The sequence below is a fragment of the Saccostrea echinata genome, unplaced genomic scaffold (genome assembly GCF_033153115.1).
Source record: "Saccostrea echinata isolate AGI-Se365-2 ecotype Australia unplaced genomic scaffold, CSIRO_AGI_Sech_v1 ptg000009l, whole genome shotgun sequence".
Lineage (NCBI taxonomy): Eukaryota > Metazoa > Mollusca > Bivalvia > Ostreida > Ostreidae > Saccostrea > Saccostrea echinata.
In genome coordinates, this window is record NW_026889758.1 from 21,794,101 (window position 1) to 21,814,321 (window position 20,221).

General features: G+C 33.0%; 2 protein-coding genes across 5 annotated transcripts in view; one reads left to right on the top strand and one right to left on the bottom strand.

The window, feature by feature from the left end:
* The window catches only part of LOC133182031 (presenilin-1-like), a 97,617-nt gene that overhangs the window by 41,597 nt on the left and 35,799 nt on the right, over window positions 1-20,221 (bottom strand). The gene's annotated exons all lie outside the window — the stretch shown is intronic.
* The window catches only part of LOC133182023 (ral GTPase-activating protein subunit alpha-1-like), a 61,886-nt gene that overhangs the window by 32,474 nt on the left and 9,191 nt on the right, over window positions 1-20,221 (top strand). For all 4 annotated transcript variants that reach the window (XM_061316720.1, XM_061316722.1, XM_061316723.1 and 1 more), the window contains 23 exons: window positions 1,377-1,493; window positions 1,991-2,152; window positions 2,593-2,777; window positions 4,084-4,182; window positions 4,507-4,662; window positions 5,674-5,805; window positions 6,015-6,140; window positions 6,239-6,297; window positions 6,922-7,030; window positions 7,149-7,328; window positions 7,452-7,562; window positions 7,836-8,018; window positions 8,596-8,745; window positions 8,867-8,920; window positions 9,015-9,165; window positions 9,309-9,463; window positions 11,462-11,643; window positions 16,471-16,578; window positions 17,930-18,001; window positions 18,204-18,327; window positions 18,874-19,029; window positions 19,180-19,338; window positions 19,672-19,799. In XM_061316720.1, the coding sequence (XP_061172704.1) occupies window positions 1,377-1,493; window positions 1,991-2,152; window positions 2,593-2,777; window positions 4,084-4,182; window positions 4,507-4,662; window positions 5,674-5,805; window positions 6,015-6,140; window positions 6,239-6,297; window positions 6,922-7,030; window positions 7,149-7,328; window positions 7,452-7,562; window positions 7,836-8,018; window positions 8,596-8,745; window positions 8,867-8,920; window positions 9,015-9,165; window positions 9,309-9,463; window positions 11,462-11,643; window positions 16,471-16,578; window positions 17,930-18,001; window positions 18,204-18,327; window positions 18,874-19,029; window positions 19,180-19,338; window positions 19,672-19,799 (3,058 nt within the window). The remainder of the gene's footprint in view (window positions 1-1,376; window positions 1,494-1,990; window positions 2,153-2,592; window positions 2,778-4,083; window positions 4,183-4,506; window positions 4,663-5,673; window positions 5,806-6,014; window positions 6,141-6,238; window positions 6,298-6,921; window positions 7,031-7,148; window positions 7,329-7,451; window positions 7,563-7,835; window positions 8,019-8,595; window positions 8,746-8,866; window positions 8,921-9,014; window positions 9,166-9,308; window positions 9,464-11,461; window positions 11,644-16,470; window positions 16,579-17,929; window positions 18,002-18,203; window positions 18,328-18,873; window positions 19,030-19,179; window positions 19,339-19,671; window positions 19,800-20,221) is intronic.

Here is a 20,221-nt window from a genome sequence, read left to right on the forward strand (position 1 = left end):
ATCAAATCGCAGACTAAGGAAATGATGTGAACACAATTTGAAAAAAAAAAAGTTTGACCATTCTGTTTGGAAGAAAATGTTGTATTTGGATCAGAAATTCTCATTTCAGTATACTGGTCATGGTAGCCTTGTGGTAGGACATTTGCTTCCTGATCGGGAGGCCTGGGTTTGATTCTCATTTGCGGCATCAAACCTAAGACATAAACATAATTAGTAAGTGTTCCTTTGCTGAATGCCTGGATGAGAAGTGAAAGTCACAGGTCTTTTGAATGAGACCTTAAAATCGGAAGTCCTGTTTCACAGTAGGCATTGGCAGGATAAAGAACCCACACTGCTCAATGGCCCTGAGTGCCGATTATAGGTTTAAATATGAAGCCCTTAATCGGCATACAGTGACATCTCTATATGTGTGAAAAATTCTCGAATGGGATTTAAAACAACATACAATCAATCATTTAATATCAGTTGTAGAATTTGAAGATGTTGAGGACGCTATTTTTTTTAGATGTGGCAGTCTCATGCTTGCTATAGGGATACTTAGTGTCTAGTTTAAGAAGGCCATTGATATAGAGGTCAGAAATTCAAGATCAAGGCAAAATTGGTGAAATATTTTGATTTTATTCTTAATCTTTATCAAAGGTTAAATTAGTATGTCTGAAGGCTACATGTTCAGTTGTAAATTAATGCATATTGTGAGTTTGTTTCTCTTCTTTTCAGTAAATGTACCTTGATTATCGGATGTTTCATCAAAAATACATTTGTTTTGAGCTATGTAAATTTCAGTGTAAATACACATTGTTTAAAATTTTAAACTTTGCACAACAGGTATACATATATATTATCTCTTATTTTTATGTTCTTTTCATAAGCATTTGTTTTAAACATTTACTTCCTAGCCTGAGAAAAATGTATGAAGTATACAGATAGATAGAAACCAATTTGAAAAAAAAAGTTTTAAATAAACCACAACCTCTAAAGGGAATTTAAGGACAATAGTAAATTAAATAAGAAAAAAGGAATATACAATGTAGGTAATAAAGTGTAATATTACAGGACCGTTAGCTCACTGTGTGCTGCTTGGTGTAGTTATTGACTTTAAATTGAAGGTGATACTTTTGTATAACACTGTATTTAAAACATTCAAAGCTTGCACTGTTAGGTGTTTAATAAGAGTTTCAGTGGTCATTCAAGTAACATCCTTTTTTTAAGAGAAAAGAAATGTGGAAAAGAAAAGTGTTTCGAAGGCTTCAGTCTTTGCGATGTAGGGCTTATCATTTTATAGTTTTGTATTTTATGAACAAATTGTTCAACTTTTATGGCTATATACTTTTAGAAAATATATGTTTTATAAATATTCATAAATGTTCTATTTTTAGATTCCCCTGCCCCTGAGGACCTGGAGGTGGCGAAGTTGAGTATGCAGAATCTCCAGAATGAGGCAGACATTGACAGTATCAGTCTAGAGCGCTCAGAACAAGATGTCTCCTTTAGATGTAGGACAGCTTCTATTGTTTCTAGTGAAATCAAGTCTATTTATTTGATGCCCATTTTTTCAAGCAATGTGTATGAAATAAATTTCTTTTGAGTATGGCACTTTTTGAGCTCTTTGTAAAATCTGAGAATTTTTATTACAGTTAGTTGATTAAATATAAAAACTAGCTGCAGATATTCAGAATGAAAGGGGAACACTACAGTTAAATGATATTTATTTAGTGTTTTTGGGCATTCATGATTTCTGTGGAAAAACTTTGAAGAAAATTTCATTTTACAGATTTTTTTTAGGGAGGGGGGATTTTTGTTAACAAATTTTGTTTGAGAAAGGAGAATATTTTCAAATAAGTCATTTTGTTTCAAGTTAAACATTGATAGGAAATGGTTATTTAAATGACTATTTCAACGGATAAAATCTGGCTAATTATCACTCTTTGTGTATTTATGATGGTCTTTATTTGATGCCAGTTTGTCTGATGATAACTGATTTATCCAACAGATTCTAGATCTCCCTCCCCAGCCTCCATCCACTCAGACAGTCCCTCCCCCATAAGTGAGCTGACTGTACACCAACAACAGAAGGACTGCCCCACCCCAGATAGGGACAGTCTACACATTGAGATGGCAGCTACCACCACAGATGGTTCTATAGAATCCAAAGGTGAGGGAATAATTTTTTTAATTTTAGGAATGATGAACTGCTTTTCAGAGGTTGTTCACTACTCTTGTACTTTTAATTAGTAGAGTGAAGAGTTTAAATTAGCAAAATTGAAAGATGAGGAAAACTTCCAGGTGTATCAATGATATTATACAAACTAAAATCAAAGTCCAAAGTATGCAGTATATAGGATTACGTTAGACAAGTGATATTTGTTTGCATGATGTCTGTCATAAACAACAATACTAATTTGTGTTAGGAACATTAAGGAAGAAAATTAGATGTTTGAATTTTGAACATACAGCAAATATCACATTTATCTTTTCTAAATCATTTTTATATCATGAGCAAAGTGCAGTGTGTTAAAAACTAGTGTCGTAAAAAAAAATTTTCATTTGTTAAAAAAGAGTAATATATGACAAAGAGCTTGTCCACTTTCATAGAATGTACAGATGACATGAGAAGTGTGTTAGCTGGAGGGACAGTGCAGGGCTGGCTACCAGATAATTCTGTAGTTCTGTGGAGGAGAATGCTAGGAATTCTGGGAGATGTGAACCAGATTACAGACTCTGAGAACCATGTCATGGTGTTTGAAGAACTCAGTAAAATTTTAGACACACTTCATAAGGTAACCTAGTCCTCTCTGTTGAATGTATAAAATTAATGTTTATATGAAAACACTGAGGGTGAATGACCCTGCATTTTATTTTTATGATGCAGAAAAGAAAGATTTTATTCTTTATGTGTAATGCAAATGTTTTGTGTGAATAGCCAGAACCGGATGCCCATTTGGAGGAGACTTTTTCAATAGGCAGAAAACTAGGCATAGGTTGTAAAAATGGTAACCACAGGGTATGTGTTTATAGTGTAACTACTACAAATTATCTTCATATATGTGGCGTTATCCTGTGTTCAGATATTTATCATATAGCATTACAGTTGTACCGTTTCCATGTATATACTTTTTTCTGTCACTTGGGTGGCAGATAGATTGGGATCACTTTGTCTTAGGTGTTGTTATGTCTGTCTGTTGTGCTGGAGTGATAATTTCATACAGAATATCCATCTTATTCCATAATGTTCATACATTTCCTTAAAATTTAATGGAAATATTTAAGATCTTATTGGATAAAAACCATTTTAGCTGCATATTCTTTGAACACACTTCGTGTTCTACAGAATAAGTATGCATACACATTTACATGTACCTTAATATTATCAAAATTTTGCAATATCATTCACTGCAGTAAATAGGTTAAAAAGCAACCATTGTAAACTTTTGATGAAGACATTAATTTTTCTTGGGTATAATAGGCCAAAAAATTTCCTGATAAAAGACGAGAGATTAAAAAAAAGAATGTGACATGTGAAGTTTTGTTACCCTGAAATCAAACATAGTGTATATATATGTGTAAAGTGCGGGCACATTTTGAGAAAGATGAAAAATAACTGAAGGGTTTCTATTATGGGCAGAGTGGTTTTAAGGCAGTTGTGTTGCATCTTTTTGTCATACAGGACTTAAATGTACATAAGAGCTCTCAAGTACATTGTATAAAAACTTACTACATATATCATATTAGTATGCATGATTGAAAATGAGTTGAGAAACTATCAGTCTCAATCTGTTAAATGATATTTAAATTCCATAGCCATTTCAATTAAAACAATTATAGACACATAATGTTTTTGATGACAGCTGCACTTTAAAGAACTGATAAAATCTTATTCATAGCTCATCATTTGACAGTTACTGTTCATAACAATTTTTTTTTCATATTTATTCATATTCATATAATTATAAATATGTCACATTTCCAGTTGTGGATGAATTATTATTTTGGATCTTGGTTATATTTTTTAACAATCAATACTTTATGCTTTTAAGGAATATATAATACTCTGTCAATATTTACATCATTTTGTTTTGGTTGTAGATTCGGAATAACTTAGGTGTGTCAGAGGATAACACATTTTCTCCCCCGACCCCTGAATACATCCCTCCCACCACGACGATCACACCTTGGGAGTTTGAGGTCTGTATTTAGTGTTTACATTTGGAGAATTCTTAAGTAATGGGGCAAGTAGAATAAAGTATATGGGATAATCATAAATCAAGTTCATATACATCTAAATGAAGTAGGATATGCACTTTTAGAATTTATAAACTCTGTCGTATTTACCAATTTATTGATTTTTTCTGTTTGCTGATTCTTTTTGCTGAACAATGCTGAGCAATGAAGTGCAGAACAGCTTTTTGGATAAAAAAAAATGACAAGCTAAAAGAGAAGATTTTTCTTTTGTAATATTCCAACACATTGAACTAAATGCACTGGTATATTGTGACTTTTCCTTTTCAGTGTTTGACATTATCAGATGACTTTAAGAAAGGTAAACTCCTAGCTTATCAGCTTCTGTGTCAGACAGTGGTCAGAAGACATGACCTCCCCCTCCCTCCAGAATTACTTTCCCAGTTCTACATGTGCCTCCACAAAGGGATTGGTTCAACAGACCAGGTAGGTGTCAGATGTAGTTAATAGGGCTTAGTATAAAAGGTGGGTAAATTGTGATACAGAAAAACTGTGCAAGAATTACCTGGATGAGATAAGATTCAAAGAGAAATAATTGATTTTTAGTTGACTGTGAATTGTATTTGACATGGGTATTGGTAGTATCGTTGACTGCAAATTCTATTTGACAGGAGATTGTTAATGTATTGTTAGTTTCATTGACTGTGAATTCTATTTGACAGGGTCGCCCATGTGGCGCAGTGGTTAGAGCATCTGCTCTAGAGTCGCGGAGTAAGGAGTTGATCCTTACGTCGCGGGTTCAATTCCCACTGTGGGATGTGGAGACCGGTCCTTCGGATGAGACTGTATAAACAGAGATCCCGTGTTGCAGTAGGTGCTGGTACGAAAAAGATCGCTCACTGCTCAATGGCCCTGAGTGCCGAGTATAGGTCAAATTTTGTAGCCCTCCACCAGCAAGTGGTGGCGTCTCCATATGAGTGAAAAATTCTCGAAAGGGACATTAAACAACAAACAATCAATCAATCTATTTGACAGGAGATTGTTAATGTATTGGTAATTTCATTGACTGTGAATTCCATGACAGGAGATTGTTAATGTATTGGTAGTATCATTGACTGTGAATTCTATTTGACAGGAGATTGTTAATGTATTGGTAGTATCATTGACTGTGAATTCTATTTGACTGGAGATTGATAATGTATTGGTAGTATCATTGACTGTGAATTCTATTTGACTGGAGATTAATAATGTATTGGTAGTATCATTGACTGTGAATTCTATTTGACTGGAGATTGATAAATAAATGTATTGGTAGTATCATTGACTGTGAATTCTATTTGACAGGAGATTGTTAATGTATTGGTAGTTTCATTGACTGTGAATTCTATTTGACAGGAGATTGTTAATGTATTGGTAGTATCATTGACCGTGAATTCTAATTAACAGGAGATTGTTGATGTATTGGTAGTATTATTGACTGTGAATTCTATTTGACAGGAGATTGTTAATGTATTGGTAAGACACTGTGGGCCCCGATTCTTCTCGATGCCATTACAGAGCTCCACCTTACTTATAAAAAACTTCATCCAGGCAGCTGGAGTGGTTCTGTCATCTCCAGATCTCAGACAGGTTTGTCATCAAACAAAAGCAGAATCAGTAGTATAAGTATTCCCATTAATAGATCTATATTTATCTTTTGGGCATAATTTTCAAGGTTTGGATTTTTATTATAAATTCACAAAATGAGCTTTCAGTACAACTTGATACTTGCTAGTTGCCATGATATTTTTCTGATTAGAGATTTAACCTGACATTTTTAAACCACTTCTTGTTTTCAGACTCCTAGATCAGAGGCCCTTTCTTTAATAGGGAGTTTAATGTGTTTCCCTAACCACTACCAGGACATACAAGTACTGAATGTTGGGGATCTGTCTGTAGAGTCTTTGTCCTGTAACACATTCAAGGTAAGCCTTCATTAAAGAAACAAAAGAATAATGGTGACAAATTATAAATACAATGTTCTTCAAGAAACCTTAATACTGAATTTTTTTCTCTTTGATAGGAATCCATAATTAATCAACTTTTACACAGTGGAAAGAAAGAATCAGCAGAAACTGCCAGGTATGAATTGAATGTTGTCAGGTTATCATAAATATAATATATACTTTGTGCATGTCTGTCCATCTGTCTGTCTCTCTGTCTACGCCTTTGTGACACAATAAACAGCATCACTCAACTTTTAGACTTTTTTCTTATTTACTATATATGGACTGTGTTAAGAGGAAGATTTTGGGAGCTGTTGGTCAAAGTTCAGAATCATGATACATGTAATTGGATGTGATGATATCACATTTTTGAGACATTTTGGAGTCACCTGATCCAAGGTCAAGGGTTAAGATTATTGAAATGACTATTGGGATGCAATAATTAGAATGTTTTTTAAGCTATAAATTTCATATTTACTACTTAATTTGGGATTCTTTGCTCTAAGGTCAAAGTTTAAAGATAGTTTATTCATATTAAGCAACCACTGAGCCCCTTTAAACGTTGTCCATGTTAAAACAAATATTTGAGGTGAAATGTTCTTGGCGACATTAGTAGATTCTGGACATACCGGTAAATGTTTAGATATGACTTCAGTAACAAGTTTCTGCTTACATGAACAGAAAGGTTTTTGAAAGTTAAGTTTTCTTAAGAAATTCTGGAAAATGTTACTCTTTCAACAGATGATATGTAATGTTTCAGGTGTATAGCTTTAAGCAGTATTGGTATATATTTATATGAAGAGTTGTGTCATCAGACCCTTCATGCCAAACTTCACGAGGCTGTGATTGTATTACTTGGAAACCTTAGGGTATGACACTGAATAAAAGTTAATAATTTTTCCAGATATTAAGGAAACTTGAATTTTTTTTTATTATCAAGTCACAATTTTATTGTTATTATCATAGTATTATTCTTTACTGTTTCAGTGCAAAAACAAAGTAGTTGCTAAAACAGCAACTGATGTGCTATCAATGTTGTGTGATCATACCGAACAGTTGTTAAACTACCATGCAGCTTTACCAAAGCATATAATAGAGGTTGTGACTGCTACAGTGTCTGCCTTAATCCCCCTGACAGGACTGGAGGTGTCCCAGGATGAGAGGAGGGTAAGTTGTGAGACAGTAGCAGATTCATACAATGGTGGAATTTCTTCACATGTTACAAGACATAAAAACATGCCTTTGGTGATGGTGTGCTTGCTTTTTTACATTATTTACTTTGGATTTCAGCTGATAGTTGGCATGTTATTCTGTGTTGTGGAGTGGTGTATGAAGATGCCAATCTCTCTTGTTCTTGAAACAACAGATACAGACAGAAGTTGTGTATACAAAGTGTTCCAGGTTTGTGACAACAATCAGTTTTTAATGTGAAAAATTTTATATATGTAGCTTTTGCTTTAAGTTTAATAACGATCAACTGAAACATGACATTAAAAAACACAGGTATAGTTTGTTTGCATAAATGTGCTTTGTTTCCACATACTGATAATTAATAAATTTAACCCAGAAGTAAAATACATGTATAATAATAAGAATGGAATTCTAAGGACTCTTGTAATCTGTAGCAGTTCAGCTTCATACAATGTTGAGCTAGATTTTGAACTGATTCTCCAGGTGCTGGATGTGGCCGTGAAGGGCCATAGTACCGAGTCCTTATCCCAGGCCAGACAGGTCCTTGCAGGGATGATACAGGATGCAGATTTTGATCACTTGAGGGAGCTTCAGAGTCCAGTAGGGGATTATAAATCAGACAGGAAACCCTCTGACTGTGACTCCATACAGTGTGCTGCTAAACTGGTTAGTGTCTTTAGTAGCTTCATTTTGGTAGGAAACCAGCAATATTACTCTTGAAATGAAACATGGTAGGATAGGATACACAGAAAATAAGAAGTTATGAGGATACATGCATAATGCCATAGGATGAATGCACTTCACATTAAAAGCAAAATATAATACTGTAGTTTCTCAAATATACACGAAGAACCTATTATCTTGTTATTTCATGAGAAGCACCTCTCACCAAATAAAATTACTTGCCTTTATTCTTATAATGCTGAAATACATGTAAAAACTATCTTCAGTAAACTCATGAATTTATGTTATCGCGATTTGACATCTATGATTCATTTCATGATATTGATTATAGACAACTTATTCCAGAAAACATGCATGTCAGTGGGGGCATTTGTGTCACCCTGACACGTCTAATTTTTATATACATGTAGATGCACATATATATTTATTGTTGTTTATATTACAATAAATGAATAACCTGTATATCAAAATTGGTCCAGAAAAGTGTTATAGTTTATCAATGTATTATCTTATAGTTAATCAATGATTCTTACTTTGATTTTTCTCCTGTTTCTTTCAGTTAATCAATCACATGGTGAATCACATGTGTCATTTCCCCATGGGGTCTGGAGCATCACGTCTGTCATCCTCCATACAAGAACATCACGATCTGGAGGAAGTAGAAGTTAATGATCTAAAACAGGACATCTTCTATTCCTCCAACATACAGGTCTGTTATTAATCAGCTGTTCATAAGTTTGGGCACAGTTATACTTTAAGAAATACATTTTTTTTAAAATTTCTGCCAGATCTACTTGTAGGGATTAAATCATGTAATTTTATTATTTCAGTTCTTTGTGCAGAATAAGAAAACCTTGATATCATTCATTGAGTTACCTGCCTTGGTAAGTTCCTCTACATCTATATGTTTATTAGGTTATTCATGACAACATTTTATGGACTTGATTCTGGTAGTCACCTGCTCTTTATTTTCTATAGGTGGACTTACCTGGGGGTGGTGTAACTGTGGGACTGACCACAGCTCGTACTGTGTGTAGAGTATTGCTGAGGGACCTGACGGGGAAATATGCCTGGGAATCTTCTATGTTGTATGCACCTCCTTGGTGTCAGGAGGGATCCTCTGTTAAAAGTAGGTTGTCACCAGAGACATGTTTTAAAAACACTTCTCACTCTCTGAACTTTGTTATAACTTTTGCTCATATGTCAAGTGTAAACGGAATATTTGTTCAGATACATATATGTCAAATGTGAATATTTGAGGTTCCTTTACAGATGCCAAAGCTTTGTTAGATATGTCAAGTGCAGGTGAACTTGAACCTTTGTTGCTGCATGATGACCAGGATATTGCCCACAATGAGACAGAGAGACCTAGTTCTGAGATGCCTCTGTATAACCTTTCACTGCCTCATCAGGACAACCTGAATGATGTAAGTCAGCATGTTATGAACTACAGGTGACTCTCATTGGTTCAAACTTTGATCTCTCAAATTTCTTGATCTCTCAATCTCTCTCTCTCTATACCTGTGATACCTCAAAGTAGATATGGGTAAGCAAGCTAGACCTAATTAGCACTTTTAACTGGACATTTAAGTAGTTGAAAACCTGGAAAACTTAAACTCTTGATCATTTGAAGTACTTTGAGTTATCAAAAGTCACCTGTATTACAGTATATACTGAAAGGAAAAAGAAATGCATATTTTTCATTGATATACTACAGTTGTGTCTATTCATGTTTCAAATACTAGTTTTGAATTTATCCCGAAAGGAAAAAGAAACCCAGGGTAACCTAATAAGCGCAAATTTTTGGACTGCCTAGCCAAAAATTATAAAAACTGGTCTGATGAGTACCTTGGTTACTGAGCACTAAAATCGGTGTTCAAAATTACTCAACAATGAAATGTTTGATGTCATGTAGGAAAAGTGGTAAAAAGCAAAAAAAACGTGTGCATATTGATGATGACAAATTTGTCAGCACAATTTTTAATACCATTTGATGCATTAGGTGTATACATATCATTTTTTCAATATTCATAGACAATTTGAATTTCTTACAATCATGGTACAGCTGACGGAAGTTCCATTGGGTCTGCCTATTGCATTGCCAGAATAAAGGAAATGCAACAACAGGTTGCTGTGCAGTTTGAGGTAACTTTTCCACCATAGAACAACTTATCCATCATTAGAGAGGAACTGGAAGGGTTTCCAACCAACCATGATGATGTAACAAAGCCACATAAGATTGGGCTATTCATCCTGCCACCTGTGTAACCGCCACCTCACCACCACTGAAACTGCTTTTAATACAGGAGACAGTCATAATCATTACATTCACCAAAAGACTGAAAGAAACGTATTGTGCAATTTTAGTTTGTGAGCTCACCAATATTATGTCAGTATTCCTCTCACTCGCGCACACATGCGATGTATGTCTAATTTAAGCACGTTTGCCTCCAGCTCAATGTAACCAGAGTTTGTCAAAACTCTCTTGTGAACAATCATATTTACCCACTCAACTGGCCTTACAACCATGTTCCAAGGGTATGCTGGGATTTCCATGTGACCAACAATGTACGGGCACAGAATGGTCGCCATGTATTCCCGAATTGTCTCCAACTGGGCATTTATAGGATGAAATGAATTGAGGTATTTGATTCCCATATCTCATTTCAAATGCCACCAATGAGCTGAAGCAAGCATTAAAGGAGGAGTGAAATCTCATCCCTGTTGAAAGAATCAACCATCTGATCGATTTTATGCTCAAATTGATACCAGCTGCTGTAAATACGGGATGAGGACACACACACAATATTGACTTTTGAAATATTGAATTATAAAACTGATCCATACTATAACACAATAACAATACCCCCTATACTTGATAACTGCGGTGCTAAAATGTCATTTGATTCAATTATGCCTTGATTAATGACAATTATGAATGAAATATTACGTAAAAATGTATTTGGTTATCATTGTGTCATATAGTAATAAATTCTAACCTTTTATATTTAGGTATGCATTTCTTTTTCCTTTCAGTAAAGTATATCTGCCAGATCTGTGCATGCTGTATTACTGTAAAGAGGGTTATTTTCACCCTGGGTTATTTTTGCCCTTTCACACATGTAAACAATTTTGTTTAGTTTTAAATTTGCCCAATCACAATTCTGTTTAAGAAATTATACAGTGTTCTTTGAATTTGCCCCATTTTAAATTCACCCAACTGAGAGTAGGGCAAAAGGGGCAAAAAAAAAAAACAGGGGCAAAAATTTCCTTGTATACTGTAATAAAGTATTTTCTTTGTTCTGAAACAATGTTGAAGAGGGCAGAAACAAGGAATGACTGACTGGCTGACTCTTCAGCATACATTTTTATCCAATTGTTAAATTTACTTAGTGTGTGAATATTTCCCTAATCACCTTTTGCAGATGTTGAGGTATATAGGTCACACCAGTCCTGAATGTCATTTAATACCTGGGGAGCCACTGAACCTGGAGGCATCCACACCTGAAGGATTTAGTAGAGAGAGTGAAGAAGCCATAAAGAGGATGGTTCTACATCAGAAAAACAATGAACTGCAGTACTACAGCAAACATAAGGCAGACAGAGGGTGAGTGATTCCTGATAAGACACCATTACAGTATATATACTAGGTTTAAAACAGACACAAGACTTAAGAACTTTTCCAACTAAAGTAATTTAATGCTGGAATTAGTCACTACCATTTCAAACAAAGGAAATATTGGAAAAAAAGAAAAAAGTATAAAACTTTAAGATGTATGTATGTATGCAAACTTAAATATATATATACATATATATATACATATAAAGTGTATGTGTGGTTATCAATATCAAATAACATTCCAAGAGTTATTTAGTTGGTCGGCATGTGCTATTTTGAAATAGTTTTTGAGCACATATGAAGATATTTTTTAGCATTAATTAATTATGCCCATTTATAGTTAAAATTTAATACAGCTTTTTTGCATGATTTTATTTTATTTGACTTTTTCCTGTGGATTGCCAGAGGTGTGGAATTGCAGAAGTAAGTGTGTGTTGTTTTAGGGCCAGGTCTGTAGTTGTTGTACAGTTGTTTCTGTAGAACTCTCAATACCTCTATCAAATTATAGCTGTTTTAAGAAAAATCACATTCATCAATTTTTCTTTACCTCAATTTCTCAATAATAAAAGCTTTTTTTTAAAAAAATCATTTAATTTTTATTGCTTCTACATGTAGTTCAAAGCACCACCATTTTTTTCCCTCTGAAATTCTGACAATAAAATGTATACACTTATCTATTTTACACAGAAGAGTACTTTCTCAGAAAATCGCTTTTTGAAAAAATCATTTGTTATATATTTCTTTTCATTCATAGCACCATAATTTTTTTTAAATTTCAGTCTGAAATTAAATATACATGTCTACAACCCAATATTTTGTAGCACAATGTGACCTCTTATAGAGTAGATGTAATCATCATACATGCAATGACAACCAATCATTTGCTTGTTATGGTTTCTAAAAGTTAATTAAAAAAAATCACTGTATTGGAGTGTGAAACATATAGCACTGCAGTGGGAGGAATTTATTTAAGGCGAAGCCTGTTATGTTTAAATTATCCCACATTTCCAACTATTGTTGATGTCCCTGGCATACTCTACTAACTAGACAGTGATTCCTTATATTTCCATTTCAATGTGAAATAAAATTGTAAATTTAGAATTTAAAAATGTAGTCTAATAGATTTAAATTACACAAGGCCTCCCATGTCAATTTCAATAGTCCCCGCCCACTGACGTCAAACACAAAGACAGCCACACGAGATTTACATGCATATTAGGCCTCCTTAGCGCCAGACACAAAGACAGTCGCACGAGAATTACATGCATATAAGGCCTTGTTAGATCCTGACCTTTCGCTTGGCGAAATTTACATTCCGGTAGAATTATCAAGAAATCAACTCAACTAACTTTCAGAGAGTTATCACAGAGAAAACAAATAGAAATGGAAATATATGTATATAAAAAACTATATATTCATCTGATTTACACATAGGGCACCTCTTTTCTTATCACATTTATTACGATTTATGACTCTTTTTTTTTTCCTTTTTTTTTTTACTTTCAATTTATGCTTAACAGGTCTCACATTCCTATTTGTCAAGATAATTGGTAATTTAATGCAATTTGCTTTTGTTTAATTTATATGTAGATTAATATTAAATGCTATTTTAAAATGCACACTAACTTGAGCTTTTTCGAATTTTCTCGAATTTTTTCAGAATAATTACTTTACTTTGAAAGAGAACTTTAAATTATTTCATTGTAGAGCAGTAGTTTTTTTTTTTATTTATTATTTTGCTACATCTCTTTGAAACTCATGTAAAGGACAAGAATGTCAATTTTGATTGAGTTTTAAACTTATAATTTAACATCACATATGTAGTAAGTAATTAAACTGTTCTGTAGAGATTTAAATAAAGAGTACATATAATATGCACTAAAGAGAAAAAATGCACAAAACAAACCATACAACTGTTATTCCCAGAGCTACCAGTGCATATGCAAGGTGTGTCCCTGTAAATTGTAGAATTCTGTAATTAATATTTTTATTTTTATTAAGTAAAATATGTGACATTCTGTTGATACAGTTTGTGTACAGTTAAATTGTTTTACTGCAAGCTGAAAACATCCACCAGTGTAAACATAGACCACCATTAACCCCTCCACTTTTTTAATGTTTTTTTGTTGATATGATTGAAGTCATGGCTTATCCATGTGTAATCCCTTTAACTTTGATCAAGTTGGTGTCTTTTATCAAACATTCAACATTACAGGGGGATGCACACACATTTTGTTATTTTTCTTGATGTCCTAAAGTATGGAAACTTTTATAAAGGCATCTTAGAGGATTTATGAGGAAAAACAGCCATCCCATGTTACTGTAAATCTGGAAATTTTTGCTGTAGATAAATTTTTAGCAAATTTGCTCATGCATTACATTTGCAAAAATATTTTTCTTAAAAATAAATCAACAACAAAAAATGTTTTTATCTAAAGATTACTTTAAGATTACACTGTACATCTTTATGTATATTTTATGTACATGTGTGATTTATGAAAATGTTATGAAAACTTTCAACACTTTGGATGATTTATCTTTTCTAATATTTTTATCTGATTATTGAACGTTGGCGTAGTTTAATATTGTATGTTTTTTCGTAATTTATTGTATGTACATGCATAACTTACAAACGTTTAAGAAAATTTTAAGAGCTTTTTATATTTTAGTTCAAATGACGATTCGCAAAAATTTTAAACATAAAAATAAATCAACAGACTTTTGACCCAGATTCGCAAAAATAAATCAACGTAAAAATTTCCAGATCTACGGTAATCACTAATATCCTATTTTAAGCAATGTCAAGTGGAAAGATAATGCAAAGTCTACTAAAAACAAAATAAAACAAAACTAATACTCCTACAATTCAAAAATTTCTTTCAATGAATTTTCAGTTGAAAGAGATCATTCATATAAACAATACCTCCATATTGCTGAATTATTTGTCACTGATGAACATTACAAAGCATTGTTGCAAGCCACGGGTTTTGTGTCCATTCTGTTTTTGGAAGTAGAATGGACACAAAACCTGTGGCTTGGGACAATGATTACAAAAGCCCCCCCCCCCCCCCCCTCAAAAAATAATAATAATAAAAAAGCAACAGAAATGAAACAAAGAAAAGGGATTAAAATACACAATACAATCTGCAGTTAGGTATGATTTTGTGATGTTTATGTTAGTTAAGTTGGCCACTGATCTGGATATACGGCGTGTACTAAGGGAAGGTATAAATTTTGTTAGATGCACATGCTAGTTCAATGTTCAAAGGAATAGTACATTGTCCTGTTTTTTATTTTTTTTAAATTTATTTATATATTTATTAATTTTTTTTTTTTTGCATTATTACTGATGGTAAAGAGTCCATTTTCTGGGATATTTTAAAGCAATTGAAGCAAAATTGGAAATGAAGTTAATGCAGTTTTCATATTCTACAATTTATTAGGAACCCCACATAAATGCTTTGAAATGAATTTTTTAATCTGTTTCTTAACAAGACTTACAATGTAAAAGAAAGAGTTGCTTGTGTGTGTGTGTGAAACAGAGACTAATTTTCTACTTTTTATGAAAGTTTTGACAAAATGTGATATGAATAGTCAGAGAAAATTAATCTATTCAACCTCAATATCTATACTATTTGTTGTGGGAAATTTGTGTTTACCATATATTGGTGGTGGTTTGAAGAATAAAGTGATGATTCTCTTAAATATCGAGATTGTTTTTTAATTTCAAACAAATTATAAAATTTAGTTATATCATCAACATTGTCAAAAGATATTAGCTGTTATCAGCATGTGTTAACTATGACCATCCCTCAACAAGGAAGAATATAACTCTGAAATTTTCAGAAGCTTTTAATGTGACTAGAAATAAAATAGGCTAAATCTTTTTTGTAACAGTTTAATTTGATGCTTCTGAATATACTGTAATTCATAATATATTTGAATCCCATTGTAAAAAGATTAAATGAAAAGATAATTTTTGCTCCTTTATAAATGCATATAAGTTGATATTTGAAAAGAAAACATTTTCTTTTTCAAACGTATTCAAGGTTCATTTCCGAAAGATTTGTTAGCAAGTGAAATAGCATATAAGGCAAAGATTCCATAGGCAATGTAGATTACTTGAATACATGAATTAGGTTCATGCACAAAATATGCAAATAAAACTACTACTTTCCAATATGTAGCTAATAAGTACGATTCATATAGTGTGATTAATACCTGTCTGTTTTTATGATATTTGGATTTTTGGTATTACCATAAAAGCCCTTTTAACCACCCTGGGCACTTAGAAAATTGAGAATGGGGGCGATTATTTTGGTATCTTTAAAAAAAATAAATAAATCAGAGAACCACTAAATAATGTCTTACTTTAATTTACCATAAGTTATGCTCAGTGATTTATTTTTCCACTGAAAAAAGGGAGAAAACACAAGGAGAACAAATCATAGGTAAATTTCACTTTCAGAAATACATAATGATTAGGTAGTTCTAAGAATCTTTCACTTTCAGGAATACTTTATGTAAGAATTACCCAGTAACCAAGTTTCATTTTTACTTCAAATTATGGCGGACTTTCGATACGATTCTTGTATAATCATTTTCATTTTTACAAAGATATATGTAATCACAGGGGGCCCTTATTGCCTGACAATTGAAAAAGGCCTTAGGGGCAAGGGCAGTTAAAAGGGATTTTACGGTTATTAGTTTATCATAAAAATTCAAAGACAAAAAGTGTTTATTAATTAAATACTCATTTTGAAGAATAAAATATGGGGATTTTTTTGTATGTAATAGTTTTTTACCTACTTGTAGTATGTTGGCCAAACCTCAGGTTCCCAGTGAAGCTGAAGAGACAATGCCTCCATTCCAGATGTGTAGGATGCTGCTGGACCAATTAGGACTGCTTGCATGGGAACAGAGGTATGACATACAAGTTCTTCAACATTGGTAACTGAAAGATTTGTAATAGTATCAAAATGCTGGTAACCATATAGTTACGACTGTCTTTTGGCATTAACATATTTTATGCAACAATAATTGACTACATTTTGAGGAATCAAGTACAGACTTCATATTAATTACTTTTTTAGCTCACCTTAGCCGAAGGCTCAAGTGAGCTTTTCTGATTTAAGTTTGTCCGTTGTCTGTCATTGTAATCATTGCTGTGGTCATTGTAAACTTTTCACGTTTTCGACTTTTTCTCCAGAACCAATGGGCCAATTTCAATCAACTTTGCCACAAAGCATCCTCGGGTGAAGAGGATTCAAGTTGGTTCAAATAAAGGGCCATGCCTTATTTTCAGGGGAGATAATTAAGAATTGGTGAAAAGTTGAGAACATCATCTTCTGAAGAACCACTGTGGCAGAAAAGATGAAACTTATATGAAAGATTCATTACATAGTGTAGATTCAAGTTTATTCAAATCATGACGACCCATACATAGTGTGGGGCCAAAGTAGGTGACCAAGTTTTACACTGAAATATGTAGGGATTAATCTTTGAAAATATAGTGTAGATTCAGATTTGTTTAAATCTTTACCCCGGGGGATAGGGTAGGGCCACAATAGGCGATCAAAATTTTACTTAGGAATACATTGGAGAGTATCTTTAAAAAAATCTTCTCAAGAACATCAAAGCCTTGATTGGTCTTATCAATACAGAAGCATCCTCAATTAGCGTAGATTCAAATTTAGTCAAATCATGGTCTCCAGGGGTAAGGTTGAGCCACAATAGAAAATCATACTTTTACACAGAAAAAAAATTTGAAAAAAAAATCTAATGCTGAAGAACAGTGGGCCAATGTGACTCAGGTGAGCAGTGTGGCCTATGGGCCTCTAGTTTTAGATGTTTTACCCGGTAATCAATATTAACTGATATGAACATTATACATTTGCATGAGATGAGATAACTTGCAATTTGTGACAAGCAGATTTCACACTTACTATAGAGATGGGGAAGGGTTAACTGAAGACAACTCTAGGTTTTGGGATTAAAATCAATGCATTGAGAAAATATATCACATATTAATATGATACAAAAAATGAATATTTTTGACTAGCATAATGTATAGGCTTTATTTTCACTATGTAAGTGTAAAACAGGTTATTTTAACCCAGATTCATTTTCATTATATATTGTATGTAGAGGAATACTAGATAGAGATCTATAGATGTTTTATTTATCTAGATTTTGCTTTCAGTTGCTCATAGGAAAAGGTCAAAGTTTGTATGTATGATGTTTCAGTTCTATACAGTGTTAGTTGTATTTGCAGATGCCACTTTGACCTTTTGAGGAAGAGTGATAAACTTTTGAGAGAACTGAAAAATCTGGACAATCAAAAATGGTATGTAACCAGTTGATTTCTAAATGTGTGTGTTAAGGAATAAAAACAAATGTAAAGAATTTCAGATTTAAGATTAAAAAAGGTAACGCATTGCATTAAGGAAAAAATATATACATGTATTATTTTTTAATGATATGTATTGTATATAAATGAAATCTTTTCTTGCATCAGATCTTTATTGCATAAGAGTTGTTATTTTCAGTCGTGAAACACATAAGTTTGCTGTGATATATGTGGCTGAGGGCCAAGAAGACAAGAATTCTATCCTCTCAAATTGTGGAGCAAGTAAAGCATTTGAAGACTTTGTAGCAGGGCTAGGATGGGAGGTAACTCCTGGTGACATTTTATGTAAAAGTTTTGATGTGTTCAGTGTAGGTCTCAACTTCATCTTGTCATTACAAATGTTGTGGAGCTTTTATAATTCCTTTGGTGGCAGTCATGGTATCTAAGAACAGCAGGTTTATTAAATTTAAGTCACAAAGTTCTTATATTGACAAGGCATGTTTTTTTTTTTAATTTGAAGGAAGTTTTTCTTTTTATTAATTCATCTGCAAATCAGGCTGAAACCTTTTAAGAGTATTTCTAGCTATTTGTATACACAATATAAAACAATTTATACAAGTGAAGTGTATCAAGCTGATCCACAATATTTGAAATTAACTTGAAGTTGGATGTAGTGTCAATAATCCCAACTTCTTTTCAAACTGAAAGAAATGATGGTAAACAATTTTTTTTTGGTAACAAGATGGATATATATGTATGTACATGTTTTTCTGTTTTATTATATATATATATATCTATATATATATATATATATATATATATATATATATATATATATAGATATAGATATAGATATTTCTTGAATTCAGGTGGACTTAGAGACTCATCAGGGTTTTTTAGGAGGACTCCAGCAAAACAGGACCACTGGAGATACAGCACCATACTACGCCACGTCACTCACAGAGTGTATATTTCATGTCTCTACAAGGATGCCTTCAGGCTCTGATGATGCAATGCATATAAAGGTATTTAACTAATTATATAAAGGTATGAAACCAATTACAGATATTTAGGGAAATATGAAAGCCATTGAGCAAAATGCATGAATTTCTTGATATTGTTTCTAATACTGTGTGCTTTTATTATGCATTCATGAAGAGGGGTTTTTTTTGCAGATGAGACATTTAGGAAATGATGAGATTCACATTGTCTGGTCAGAGCATACCCGCGATTACAGACGAGGAATTATTCCGACAGAGTTTGGGGATGTCCTCATTATCATTTATCCACTACCCTCAGGGTTGTACAGAATTGAGATTAACAAAAAAGCAGAGGTAATAATTTATCTATATAAACTGTTAATGACTTCTTTAAAAAAACATCTTACAGGACTTCATTTCTAAGCCAATCCAAAATTTTGAAATTTTATCTCTGAATCTATAGAATTTCAAACTCTTTTCAATGGTGGAATATATTTGTCCTATTCATGTTCATGTATTTATGCTAGAGTGATAAGACCCTGTATTTAATATCCATCCATGTCCTTTTTTTTAAGCTCAGTATGCACTTTATTGCTGATTTTATTTGTTGTTCCCTGATATTCTGTATACTCTATTTGACATTTTTTTAAGCACTGTTCCTCTCACACTGTTGGATATTTTGACTAGGTTCCTTTCTTTGGACCTCTGTTTGATGGTGCAATATTAGACAGGAAGGTTCTACCAGGTCTAGTCAGGGCTACAGCAATCAACGCTAGTCGTGTCAAGCGATCCTTGCTGCCATTTTATCATTCATTGTATCCTTGTTTATTGCTTTTTAAATTCATACATGTTTATAGCAAATATGTTAATCAGATTTTGTGATCAAGTAACATAAAATCATGAATATTAATTAGATACAACAAATCACATGTTCTGTAGAGCAATCCCTGATGATGTACCAGTAGTCTTGTTCTACCAGACACTTGGCTGTCTCTGTAGACTCCGATGAGCAGAGAGTCTGGTGACGAGTCACAGTAGTGTTTGTAACTGATAGAGGGCATTACCTTGTTTTAATTTTGATGACCCATTTGAAAAGGAATGTTATATATATGATTTTTCTGTTGGATTGTGATTTTTATATTAATAAACTGACCCTTCTTCAGGGATCCAAAGGATAATTATTATACCTCTATTAAGAATACTCAAGTTTGATTGGCTTGTTGGAAGGCTTTTAAAC